This window comes from Podarcis bocagei, assembly GCF_964188305.1.
Source record: "Podarcis bocagei genome assembly, chromosome: 7".
NCBI lineage: Eukaryota > Metazoa > Chordata > Lepidosauria > Squamata > Lacertidae > Podarcis > Podarcis bocagei.
The window spans coordinates 69,383,356-69,396,986 of record NC_138132.1 but is presented as its reverse complement, the minus strand read 5'-3'; the positions used below and the strand labels follow the sequence as shown (position 1 = coordinate 69,396,986).

Here is a 13,631-nt window from a genome sequence, read left to right as displayed (position 1 = left end):
AAGAGAGGCTATCACAATATTAAAGCTTGGTGGGAGACTGGATAGCAGGATATAGACTTGATCCAGGTCTGGAAATCTTTTACCTCTCCTTTGCAACTGGAGGAATAACATGCGCAAAGTCTGAAGGTGTGTGGTTAAACATCCACCTTCAGGTAGCACAGTTCTGTACAGTCTCCTAGTTAGTCCAATTATTGAACCAGCACTGTCAGACATAGACGATCCCAATATTCTTTGGCAGAGTCCAAATCTGCAATGTGCAGGACCTGTGGTTCTTCTAGAGCCAACAAAATGTGCGCTCTGGCTCTATCATCCTCTTCATGTTCCTGCTCAGAGGGTTGTGGATTCAAACCAGTTTCCACACAGTGCCAAATTCTATCATGTTTTAGAACCAGTTCAAGCTTGAGAGCCCAAGTCAGGTAGTTCTTACCATTCAGACATTCCATCTGGGCAGTGTTGCCAAGATTAACAATAAACTGCGGAGGTTGCTGAGCTGACATGGCTTCTGCTCCTTGCTGCACCGGGTTTGCTTTTTCGGTACGCGGCCTCACCACTGGACCTTCAGTCCCTTCGAGGTCCTCACCAACAGCACCCTGATTCTCCAGCTTTAGCAATTCGCCATCCATAAAACACTGGGTCCCATAACCTGACGTGCAGCGTAAATTAATAATGCAGAGTTTTAAAGAATAAAAGCTTTACTGAGTTAAAATAAACTTCTTCATAAACAACATGGTTCCAAACAGTTTGATTGAGATTACATACTGACTCTGTTCACAGCTGAAGCAGACAGACTCTCACTGAAATCTTACAGAGAGCACAAAAAAGAAACTGGCTGCTAAGTCACATGTCAGAGTGACTCATCAGTTAGCAGTTAGGCCTGAATAACTTTAGTAGGCCCAAATGATTGTACAGTCCCAGCACTTCCCAGCCTGCTTTGCTGCTTCTGCTCTCATGAGTCTTTGTCACATGACAGTTAACTACACAGCTTTTAGAAGTCATCTGAAGGCTTCCCGGTATAGGGAAGCTTATAATGTTTAATGTTTTGTTATGTGTGTGTGTTTGTTGGAAGCCACCAAGATTGGCTGGATCCATCCATTCAAATGGATGGAGTTCAAATAATAAAATTATCATTATCATTATTGTTGTTGTTGTTGTTGTTGTTGTTGTTGTTGTTATTAACATTAAGCAATTTAATGTAAGAAAATAAGAGTACTCTATCTCATATATTATCTTAAGCATCATGATTGCTCACATCAGTTCACATTTTAATATGGTTCCATTAGACATCTTAAACATGTCCTGACTCTTGCCAAGACATGTGCCAGTTGTACTGTAGAGCAGTTATTCAATACCTGGTGGAGAGTAAGGACCTGGATAAGGTCAATGATGACAGTGGAGCACAGACATAGGTTATACTTACGGAGTGTGCACGCAAAAGTGCATAGGAAAGAAAGGAGGAATGTGAGAAAGAAGGAGTTTTTTATTTAAGAAAGAAAGATAAAAAGGCACGTTCTTTGTAATTTTGCAAAATATACTCATTAATCACATGAATCTCTGATGTTAATCTTTTATTGTCCTTCCTAGTTTTCAAATGACTGACGATTTGGGTAGATTTTGTTGGCGGGAAGCTTTTATACTAGGGATAACTGGAGCAGATATCCCCCCCCCCCAAAAAAAAACACCCAGGTAAATCTATTTCCTTATGCAACAATGGCAGAATGAAAATCATATGCACAGAAATGGTGATATGAGGTAGTACCTACCAAAAAATAAAAGGGTAGCTGAAATTGATAGAATATGTTGAATTGGCAAGTTTGATATGCAAAATCAGAGATCAGAAAGACCAATTTTAAAGAAGATTGGGAAATTTGTGCAGAATACGCAGTGTAATTTATTTATTAATTTTTTTGCTGAGCACTTTGGGTCAAAAGGAAGTATTTTAAAGCAACTGCTGTTGAGACGTATCATTTGGAATCTGCTAGACAGAGCCAGACAGAGGACGATTTCATTCTTCTTATTGATCTATCCAGTTCAGTGGAGATTACCTCATTGAAGTCTCCCAACAATATAGTATTATAGTCTGTGTAGTCAATATTTCCTCTAATGTATTTGCTCTACGTAATTTCCTCTATGTAATCCATATTTCCTGTAATTTTTTGTAAAGGTCTGCTTTCTTTTTGTTTTGGCGCATATATGCTGACTATGATTATTTTTTCTCCTTCTATTTGTACTTGTATTCCTACTATTCTTCCTTCATTATCTTTAAATATTTGTTATGTACTATATTTATTTTTGACATATATAACAACTCCTCTCTTCTTTTCCACATCTGAGGAAATGAATTCATTCCCCAATTTTTTATTCTTTAAAACTCTATTGTGTTTCCATGTTACGTGTATTTCTTGTAAACAGATTATGTCTATGCTTTTTTTAAATAACTCATATTCAATATTTTTTGGGGCTTTATTATTCACGCCATTAACACTCTATGATATAATTTTAATTGTCATTTTGATTTATTTAATTAAATACAATGTTATTTTATTTTTTACACTTAAATATCTGCCTCTTCTCCCTCTTGTTCTTGTTTATCCTCTTCACTTTCCTGTTCCCCTCCCTCCATCTTCCCCAACTCCTTATATCTTATCCCAAATTTCTGCTTTTCTTGTACTGTCTTAATTTTAAATTTTTTGACTTTAGAATAAAATGACACACCTTCTGGATGCTCCCATTGGAACTTTATTTTGTCAGCTGTCCCCCCCCCCCAATTCTTTGTAAACATTTCTCTTGCGTAAAAAACAATTGGGAATATCCTTAAACACCACAATTGTTTTCCTATCTATAATCAATTGTATTTCTCGGTTCTTCCTCAGAATAGTATTCCTCACTTCTGGTGAGTTAAAGATTGCTAAACAATCTCCAGGGTATTTCTTTTTTGTCTTGTTTGGACCAAGGTGACTTTTATTCTGAAAACATTAGTCACCATGTAATCTAGCAATTTCTGTGATAAGTCTTTCTCTCATATTCTCCCCATCTTTCTCTGGAAGTCCCCGAGATTTCAAGTTCTGTGCTTTTTGGTTCATTTCAAGAAAGGCTAGATTGTCTAATGTATTTTCTTGTGTTTTTGAAAGTTCTTCTATTTGCCCTTTCATTCTTTCCCCTTCTTCTTTTGTTTTCCCTCATTTCTATTTGCATTTTTTTCCGATTGTTCCTCTACTGTTTGTATTTTTACTTTCAATTCCTACATTTGTCATGATAAAACTGAAGCCACTTCCAATAACTTTTCCCCAATATTTTTTTCACTTTCCTTTACTTCTCTCTTGATTTCTCTTATTTCTGCCAATATTTCTGCAAAATCTCCCTCCCCTTCTATCTCAGCTCTTGATGTCCTTCTCTCTCCTGGTGTTGTTATTTTTGCTGTCTTATTCATGTTTCTTTAATTAATATTCCCCCCCCCCAAGATGCTGTTCCACTAACTTCCATTGGGGGCTTATTTTACCCTGTTTGCCAAGACACTTATTTTCTCTGCTATTCCCTCATTCACCACAGGGTATCTCTATCTCTCCTACTTCCTCTTTTATCACACACAGTCATACACAATGATAGTCTTAATTTCCTCTCTTAATAAGCAACTTAACTCAAACAAGCATACAATCAAATACCTCATATAGTCAATATCTATCAGAATGCATTCCATTTATATCAACACCTTGCGTTTCCCCAGACCTCAGTCCCCATCCTATTCAGTTCACAATGTTAACGGAAAAATCCGAGGGCTCCCTTGGACAAAAACAAAGACACCAACCAGGATTACTTGGAGCAAGACAGCAGCCTGTAGGCTTGGCCTTTATTGATCTGTTGCAACAGAGTGCTCCCCTCACCTGCAGGAGAGAGGAGGGACCCAGAAAAATGGTGTGCAAGGCCTTATAGACTTTTGAAATTGCCACCCTGTAGATCAAGACCACCCCCAGAAACATCATACATACATCACAGAAGGGGTGTAACCTAAGACCACCCCTCAGATACATCACACCTACATCACAGAAAAGGTGGTCTAAAACAGAAATTTTAATATTGTTTTTCTCCTGTTGTTGTTTATCTCCTGTCTGACAGGTTATTTAATTGGATTGCCTGGGGAGCCTGGCCATTCTTTTGTAGTGATAAATACTTAGTTCCTGGGCCATGTCACAGGCTTACACCCTATTCAAACAAAGACATACCCTTAAGACAGGATTTGTGAAGGAAAAGACAATGGGGAGGCTTTTCCAGTTTGACCTTGCAGAGAAAACATTTGCTCAGTTTAGGAATCAAAATGGTTCCAGGTTGGTCTTCCTGTTCTGATCTATGTATGTGCTTGGTTGGTACACTTATGAACATTGCCATATATCTAAGACCATAAAATTCCTATCACAACAATCAGCTCCGTCGTTCTACACAGCATCACATAGTTGCAAACAATAGGAAAGAAGAAGTAGCAGTTCTAATTCCTCCTCTGTTGCCACGTAGGGAAGGTTGCAAAATGTTTCAAATTGCTCAAGTCCCATACTTGTAAACATTGAGAAGTAAATTGCAAACAATGTCTCTAAACTCTCTCCAATCCAAAACCTCCAGTAAAGTCCAGTAGCCATGTTGTTACAATGTTGTTACAGTATTACAATGGGTCTTTACGTTCGATGGTGTTTCCAACCTGGTATTCCCAAAAGCACCTTAACGGTACATACAAAGTTCTGAGTGTCGTGTGACAAAGACACATGAGAGCAGAAGCAGCAAAGCAGGCTGGGAAGTGCTGGGACTGCACAATCATTTGGGCCTACTAAAGTTATTCAGGCCTAACTGCTAACTGTTGAGTCACTCCGACATGTGACTTAGTAGCCAATTTCTCTTTTGTGTTCTCTGTAAGATTTCAGTGAGAGTCTGTCTGCTTCAGCTATGAACAGAGTCTATATGTAATCTCAGTCAAACTGTTTGGAACCATGTTGTTTATGAAGAAGTTTATTTTAATTCAGTAAAGCTTTTATTCTTTAAAACTCTGCATTATTAATTTACGCTGCACGTGACTGAGTTTCTCACAAATGTACTGAGTTTCACGGGTATTTGAAACATTGTCCTATATCTCCCAATTAAATTTATTTGTTTAGCTTTATTTTGTCTCTTTAGCCCTTCTAGTAGCTGAGACTCTTTTCCTTCTTGTTACTCAGCAGATTTTTTTCCCTTGCGTCATTTTCTCCGCCAGCGTCAGGAAGGATTTCCTTAGCACCCAAATTGTTATAACTCTCCCCCGTACCTCCTTATTTTTTTTGCTTCTGTTCTGCTTTTTCTTTTGTTTTGGGATGCGGGGGTTTAATCTTCAGCCTTGGAATGCTTTACCGCTTCACCTTTCGGAGCCTGTGACATCGCTTTGCAGGTCAGAATGGATCCTAACATTCGTATCTTCAATCCAGCCTCCTTGCCGAACCCTGACAGGTCCAGTGTGCACACAGGAGAGACGCCTCTGAACACAGCCAGCCCCCAGCCCCGAGGATTTAACTCCTCGGGTTATGAGGTTCACTGTTGTCCTAGCGTAAGCTCTTTTTGCCTTTCAAAGCTCAGGACCTCTCCGGAGAGTTGATCCTGCACTCCTTCAAATGGTGGCGGTAAAACTGGGGAGGCTGCAGGGCTAATTACCCCCATATCAGCCCTGAATTATCGGCACAGCTGGGGTCCGTTCTTGTGGGAGTCAGCCATTTCCCACGCCAGAAACAGGAAGCCAAAAGAAACTGGTTTTGAGACATATCATTTGGAATCTGCTAGACAGAGCCAGACAAAGGACGATGGCAGGTGGGTGTCCTGTCACCCCAAAAATAAATCCTGGCTGCGTCCATGCACAGATATACTTCATGTCAACATGAAGTTGCATTTATCTATGAGGAGCAGAGCCCATGACTTGAATATCCAGGGGCTTAGGTAGGAATAGGACTCATGTCGGAAGCCTTGGAAATCTTGGGCCAGGAAGTGCACACAGCTCCCACCATTCCTGACTATTGGGTTAAGCTGTGTGGTGATGTTTTGAACTTCAGTCAACAAACACCTGGGGTATGTAAAACTGAAGAGCTTTACATGCAGCTGGATGGTTCGGTGGCTGGACTTGAAATTCCTGAATAGGGCACCACTTATTGTGTCAACCTGACCCATGAAATTGTTCTTGGTGTTCTGATGGATATCACATCTACATGGAAGTCTGTGTTCTAATTGTGAAACAGTTCATCAACCAACCTACAACCGGCTGTGTATAGATACCACTGGTGGAGTTAAACAGCAGCAAATGCTGACAGTTTAGGCTCAGTGTTTGCGTCTCACTCTTTGGAACGGAGAAATGGAGCTTCTTCAGAGCCTGCTGCTGGCGTTGATTGGAGTTATAGGGATTCCTTCCCTGTCTCTCCTCTCCTGGGCGATTTACTATGATCTTTCCAGGAGTGAAATTCCACCTGGATTTGACAGTCCATTAAAGCTTCGAGGTCTTCACTGTCTTGCCATAATGGCATTCACTGCGGTAAGTTGGGGACTGAATGAGCCTTTAGTTGAGCCAGCAGGTCCTTCTTATGTTCTTATGGGAAAGGTGATTAAGAAATGTATTATTATTATTAGAGTTAATAATACTTATCTGTAGGCACCAGGCAAAAACATTTCTATATCTTTTAAAAGGTGTTATTGGTTTGCTTTGTTCTTTCATTGTGTATTTTGGGTTTTTATCTCGCATTTTTTTGCTGTGAACCACCATGAGATACTTTCATGAAGGGCAGTATATTTATTTAATTAAAATAAATAAATAACAGTTTATATATTTAAGTAATTCATATACTGCTTAATCCAACATGCATAATGAAATCAGTAAAATCAATGAATTCACTTGACGATGCGATGAATATATTATCACATTCAACAAGGGCTTCCTTTCAGCCTATAGAAGGACACACATAGAGAGAAAAAGCCATATTTTCTTTACGTCATGGTTTCTTCAGGAAAGCACATATTGCCTCATAGGCAAGCAAGGAGATTGTGGATTGTTTCTCCAAAGCTTAGCTTGTTTCCCAGCTTCTTTTGCCTGTGTACCTTGGCAGGTGTTTAGGTTGGGGTGACCAATTCTAAGCTGACCAATTGAAATTAATCGACTTGGCTAACATGGGCTCATTCATTTCCATGGGTCTACTTTAAATAGGACTTATTTGGACACCACCCACTGTGAATAGGTTGCAAATGTGGGCACTATTTTCATGAGACTTTTCCTTTGCCCAACAGGGGAAGTGTCTTGAGCTGCTGGGTGTCTGCAGACAGGTTGCCGTTATCCGCTTTCTCATGAATTTCTGGAATCCAAGAGCGGATCCCAGCCTCTCTGCCAAAGATCTGCATTTCGACGGGGTGCCTGTGAGGGTTTATCAGCCCAAAACACCATCTGCTGGCCCAAGGAAAGGATTTGTGTTCTTTCATGGAGGTGCTGGGATGATTGGAAGCATCGGTAAGAGATTAAAGCTGTGAACCTATGAACACTTACCTAGAGGCAAGCCCCACTGAACTCAAGTAAGCCCATGTAGAATCCTAGAAATGTTGTGAAACCTCTATTGTCAAACCTACAGTCAAAGAGAGCTCGCCACCTCCCAAGGGAGGCGGTTCCCTGTCGAACAACTCTTACCATCAGAAAGGTGTTTCTAATGCTTAGTTGGAATCTGCTTTATGGGTAGAAGTTCTTCAGAGATCATTGGAAGAGAGGTTTACAGGGCTGAAATACAAAAGTGTTGGTGGAAGTTCCTGAAGAGAAAAGGGGCACACGTGTGCTTTGGATTTGCATTTGTTAATTTATAGACATGGACCCTCTTGTTGTCATGGCTTCCCAGATCCTACGTCTCTAGTTGTCAATGGTCAGGGTTCCGAGGAGCTGCACTCCAGCAAGCAGCCGCTGGGGGAGGGACAGATGCCCCCCACTGCTGATACTGACTCATTCATTTCATAAAATTCATATAACACTTGATTTCATAGAACCTCAAAGAGGTTCACAAACATGTATCTAATAGGTTACTATTCCTGATTGCTCTGCTTACCAACCCAGCCGCTATCCCACCCCCAGCCACCCCCTCATTTGCACCCGACCAAATCCCACACTCACCCACCACACCCACATGTGCTAATTTATCTGTATACACAGGTCAACTTTCCGAAACCAGTAACCCGAAACTGGACCTCCGCCAGTCTCACAAAACCAATCACAATTTTACAAGTTGGCAAATAGCAGTGCCACTTTCAGAAACACAAAACAACAAACTTGTTATCAGAGTTCCCCATATCTCTTGCCATCACGCCCGAGATTTCCCCATGCAGGTAAGCAAAGTGCTGTTGTAGACAGGCTCTCTTTGTGGGCTTCCTGCTGACATCTGGTTGGCCTGGGCTGGGCTGGCTGGGCCTTTGGCCTAATCCAGAATGGCTCTTTCCTATCCCTCAAGGATAACGATATGAGTGGTTGAGAGAACTGGACTCGCACCAGGTTTCATCTCAGAAGACCAATTGCAATGTAATATGTTGGCAATTAACAAGTCCCATTCAGTAGCCTTCCATTGCAACAGCCTATAAAGCAGGAACTGCAGGAGGAAGGAAGGCTAGGATCAAGTGACACATGAAGAAATTGGGAGTCAGGAGACTGGTGACACAACCTCTTGCAAGAGCTTGCTATTGCTACAGACATTCATATTTGGGGGAATGGGGGCACCTGTGCCCCTCCAAGATCTTGCTTCCTTGAATACAACTCCCATGCTCCCACACTTCAACAGCTAGGCAAATTTCTTCTAAGGTGGAGATTTGGGAGGTTCTTATAACAAATTTGTTTTTCCTATCTCTTAAAATTGAAATAGGTTTGCATATATGAATACAAACAATAACATCTTAATTCGATCAAAGCTTGCAACTCATGGATCTGTGTGTAATGATCTCAGGCAGGCAAACAGCTCTGATAAGAATTAATGAGCCTCTGGAAGATTTATGTACGTTTGTTTACAGTTCAAAATTACAGAGTGTGGCAAACGCCTGTCATTCTCCAATAAACGCGTTCAGTCTGAGTTTCCGTTTCTCAGACAGCACAAAGGGAGACAAGATATGATCCTTCCCCTTTCCCCCTTACTTAGCATTTTCACCTTCCACTCCAACCTGCTGCGAGGAGAATTTGGGCATCCTCCCCCCTTGCTGTCCAGCGAAGATTCCTATGAGAGCTCTACTCTAGTATCCTCTTCCAGGACATTCCCCCCCCCCAACATTCTGAAGCCGCAAACTCCCTGCCTTTGTTACTCTTCCAGCATCATAAGACTGAGAAGGAAGGGGGACTAAGTAAACCGACCCTTGCCTTGCCTGAGGCTGCGATCTCTCATTCTCAGAGTCAGCCTCATTCTCAGAATCAGACCACTCCCAAGCGTCTGACCCTGCTGGATCCCCGACACCATGCCCCATATCTCTTAAGTTGAAGATTTGTTTGTGTCTGGGGGAGGGGGGTGGGAGGTTGTAATTTTGTTCAATTTGTTTTTATATGTGAACCTATTTAATTTGCAGTTTGGGAAGCAATTTGTGAACCCAAAGTCAGTCTCTGACGCTTACAACGCAGCTCTCTAGGAATGGGATGTTCACAATGCATAAAAAGGCTTATGTCAGTGAATATCGCATGTACCAATATTGTATGAAAGGGAAGATTACTTTGCAAAACAGCTGTTGTGAAACAGCTTCCTTTCGTTAGGTATATCTTCCACATAATTGCTTCCCAATTTTGAATTTCCCTCCCAACTTGCTAGCATTCTACGAAGATGTCTGCAGCAAGATTGCCAAGGAGACTGATTCAGTGGTTGTGTCTGTTGGGTGAGTAAACACAACCCCATGGCCTTTCGTAGGGAAAGCGTGTAGGGGCCCAGCATGCTGCTGTATTTCAGGCTGGCATCCCTGGCCATATTCCCTGCAGGAGAAAGAGGCTCCCCACGAAAGCTGTCAACATTCTGTTCTGTGATTGAAAATCAGAGCTTCGTGTGCTTAAGACATGAACACGCTCGCTTCCATGGGGGGACTATGAACTGGGCATAAGGCCTTGCACAGCACCGCTAACCAGGGCCTCCAGATCAGCCTCAACTTGGAGACAACCCAACCTAATGTTCAGTTAGGGCTGTTAAATATATAACCAGGAAGAGACTGGGAAACGCCCCCTGCATCTAAACAGGAGGAGGAGGGAAAGTTGCAAGTGGCAAGTGGTCTTCCACCAGCTGGATCCAATCCTGCAGGTTTCTTCTTCCCCAGCATTCCCTACACTCTTTTGCTGGCTGGAAAAGTCGGTTTTTTAAGGGCATAAGCCAGCTGACTTTCACCTGCATTGTATCTGCTATAACTGATGCAGCAGGCTATTTTTGTAATTCTATGTGGTCATGAATGTGTTTGGAAAAAATACTGGAAGCTTGACACTCTGCTTCTGTTTTATTCTGCAGCTACCACCTGTCTCCTGAGCATCTTCCTCCCGCTCAGTACAAGGACTGCCTTGCTGCTACCATACACTTAATTCAAAATGCAGTTTCCCATGGGGTGGATCCTTCCAAGATCATCGTTGGTGGGGACAGTGCGGGGGGCAATTATGCTACTGTTGTTGCCCAGAAACTGGTGGAAAGATCAGACCTTCCAAAACTACGGGCTCAAGTGCTGATCTATGGGAAATTCCAGGCAATAGACTTCAACCTGCCTTCCTATCAGCAGAACAGCTCAATGCCCCCCTTGTTCCGGGAAGATGCTGCTTACCTTTTCATGAAGTATATTGGAAAAGACACTTCTTTGGCAGGCCAGCTCCTGAAGGGCTCTCACGTGCCAGATTCAATGAGACTGAAATATGGGAAGTGGGTGAGTCCTGACAACCTTCCAGAGAGATTTAAGGAGAGAGGCTACAAACAAGTCCCACTTGCTCCTTATGAACCTGAAGTCTATAGGCAATTGCGAGAGCTATTGGAACCTGATATTTCTTGCCTCTTTGCTGAGGACTCTGTCATCCAGAAGCTTCCTGAAACCCTATTGGTGAGCTGCGAGTACGACGTAGCACGAGATGATGTACCGCTGTACAAGAAACGTCTGGAGGACAATGGAGTGAAAGTTAGTTGGTTCCATGTTGAGAACGGGTTTCATGGGATGATAAACTTCTTCAAAGGATTCATCTTTGCATTCCCTGCTGCAGTTGAATTAATGGACAGCATCGTAGACTTTGTTAAAAACTTATGAGAGGAAATCCCTTGAATTTGTGAGCTATTCATAAAGAGGGGAGAATCTGCCAATGTCAGCTTCTGATACTTTCTCATTTTTCCAATCTTCTGTTCAGTTCTTCACAATTCTGTAGAAATATGTGGTTTTTTGGGGCAGCGGGGAATTCCTCATGAAAATTCATCAGCAGTTTAATGTGAAATTTCCCTAAGAAACATTTTTACTTTGTATGGATTACAAGCAATTTGCTCTATTATATTGGCTTTCTATATTATATTCACTAATATATGCATTTTATGAACATTTCCTCTTACATTTTCCTTTTAGTACACATTCGTTGGCTGGAGATCTGCACTGCTAATGCTGTTCTAGGCTGAATCAACAGAATTATAATGTCCTGATCAAGAGAAGTAATAGTTCCACTCCATTTTGCCTTGACCAGGAGAACTGTGTCCAGTTCTGGGCACTACAATTTAATTAGGATAATTGATAAGCTGGAATTTGTGCAGAGGAAGGAGGTTGGGCTGATCAAGGGTCTGGAAACCAAGGTGGCAGCAAACACTACACAAAACTCAGTAGAGGCAATTAGAATAAGATCTATGATTTGATCAACTTTTGAAGATTCCTCTGCTTAAAAAATATATCAAAGGAAACCCTATTAGTTCACATATTTTATCAATTCTGCCCTTTGTATTGATGTAAACCTCCAAAAATGGGCCACCTTGGGTCACCAGAACTGTCTGGTGACTAGTAGCATGGTCTTATGCTGCCCAAAATGCCCGGCTGTGGGGTTGTCATGGAGCTGCCTAAGTATTTTGGCCCTCAATGCCTCTCCTGGTGCATACCATGCCCCGTTGTAGTACAAGAGCCCTCCTTTTTCCTCAACCCCCCCCATTTTCCCCTTTCCATCGCTGAGCTTCCTAATTTAGTCTGAGCAAACTCATTGTGTCTGGTGAGCCCAAGCACTTCTTGCTCCCCTACCAGTGCTCCCTCACACGACCATCGGTCTTCTGGGAACATGGGCCTGGCCATAGGAGGTCCTTCCCATTCCATTTTCTGGAAAGTGCATCCGCACTCACCCCCCCCCCCCTTTGCAGGAACGTATTGTATCTCAAAGTGATACTGTGAGAATGTCTGCGACCACCGGACCTGTCTCTAGTTGAGCACACACGCTGTCTGTCAGTATTCCAAGTTCTTGTGGTCCGTTCGGACCTGGATCTGGTGGTGCGCCCCAATCAAAAAGTGTCTCCACTGCCAAAAGGCCGCATAAATGGCTAGCAATTCTTTGTCATAAACAGTGTAGTTTTGCTCTGAGTTGCTCAGTTTCCTGGAGAAAAACGCACAAGGTCTGCAGTCCTCCCCTGACCCTTGTTGCAACAGTACTGCTCCGATGGTCCGGTCTGAAGCGTCCGTCTCCACTCTCAGTGGCTTCCCCAGATCCACATGCAGGAGCTGCTCCTCAGAGGCGAAAGCCTTCTTTAACCTTTCAAAGCACTGCTGCACTCCCTTGGTCCACGCAAACTTCTTCTTGCCGCTGAGACAAGCCGTTATGGCTGCTGTCAAGTGAGCAAAGTTCTTGATGAACTTCCTGTAGAAGTTGCTGAAACCTAGGAACCTCAGCACATCCTTCTTTGTTTTGGGACTCTTCCATTCCAGCACTGCTTTCACCTTCTCCGGCTCCATGGCCAGCCCCTTGTCTGACAGTCGGTACCCCAGGAACTCCACTTCTCGAGCATGGAATTGGCATTTCTCCAGCTTGATCTACAACTGATGCTTCTTCAAACTCTCTAGCACCTGCCTGACATCTTTCACGTGCTGTACTTCATTTTCAGAGAAGATCAAAACGTCCTCCAAAAAGGCCACACAATTCTTATACAGCAGGGGCCCCAACACGTGGTGCATAAAGGCTTGAAAGCAGGCGGATCCCGATTGCAATCCAAACGGCATGATGAGATACTCAAACGCCCCCAGGGGGCTGAACATGGTTGTCTTCCATTTGTCCCCTCTCTCACTCTAGTCAGATTGTATGCTCCCCTTAGGTCCAGTTTGGTAAAATTTCCCCCTGCCTCACACGCGTCAAAACATCGTCAATTTTGGGCATGGGGAAGGCTACGGGTTTGGTTACCTTGTTCAAGAGGCGATAATCCACTGGAAGGCGATGCTGATTCGTCGTTTTCTTTTCCACAACGAATACTGGGCTCCCCCCTACGCCTCTGAACACAGACAGACCCCCAGCCCCTAGCATAACCTCGCTTTTGCCCTAGCGTAACCTCTTTTTGCCTCTCAAAGCTCAGGACCTCTCTGGAGAGTTGATATTGCACTCCTTCAAATGGCAGTGGTAAAACTGGAAGTCCAAAGCCCATGATTTGAATATCCAGGGTTTTGGTAGGAATGGGACTCAT

General features: G+C 42.8%; 1 protein-coding gene across 1 annotated transcript; it reads left to right on the top strand.

Moving 5' to 3' along the window:
• The first annotated feature begins 5,767 nt into the window (after positions 1-5,767).
• On the top strand, positions 5,768-11,482 carry LOC308591064 (arylacetamide deacetylase-like 4). The gene is made up of 4 exons (XM_081201621.1): positions 5,768-6,526; positions 7,273-7,489; positions 9,798-9,861; positions 10,476-11,482. Exons 1-4 carry the CDS (start codon positions 6,350-6,352, stop codon positions 11,248-11,250), a joined length of 1,233 nt encoding a protein of 410 aa, XP_081057747.1. The 5' UTR covers positions 5,768-6,349; the 3' UTR covers positions 11,251-11,482.
• Positions 11,483-13,631: the final 2,149 nt, after the last annotated feature.

Excerpts from the sequence above, each read along its gene's own strand:
- LOC308591064 (XM_081201621.1), top strand. The coding sequence starts at position 6,350 with ATGGAGCTTCTTCAGAGCCTGCTGCTGGCGTTGATTGGAGTTATAGGG. Across the intron at positions 6,527-7,272 it reads CCATAATGGCATTCACTGCG|GGGAAGTGTCTTGAGCTGCT; the intron begins GTAAGTTGGGGA and ends TTTGCCCAACAG. Across the intron at positions 9,862-10,475 it reads TCAGTGGTTGTGTCTGTTGG|CTACCACCTGTCTCCTGAGC; the intron begins GTGAGTAAACAC and ends TTTATTCTGCAG.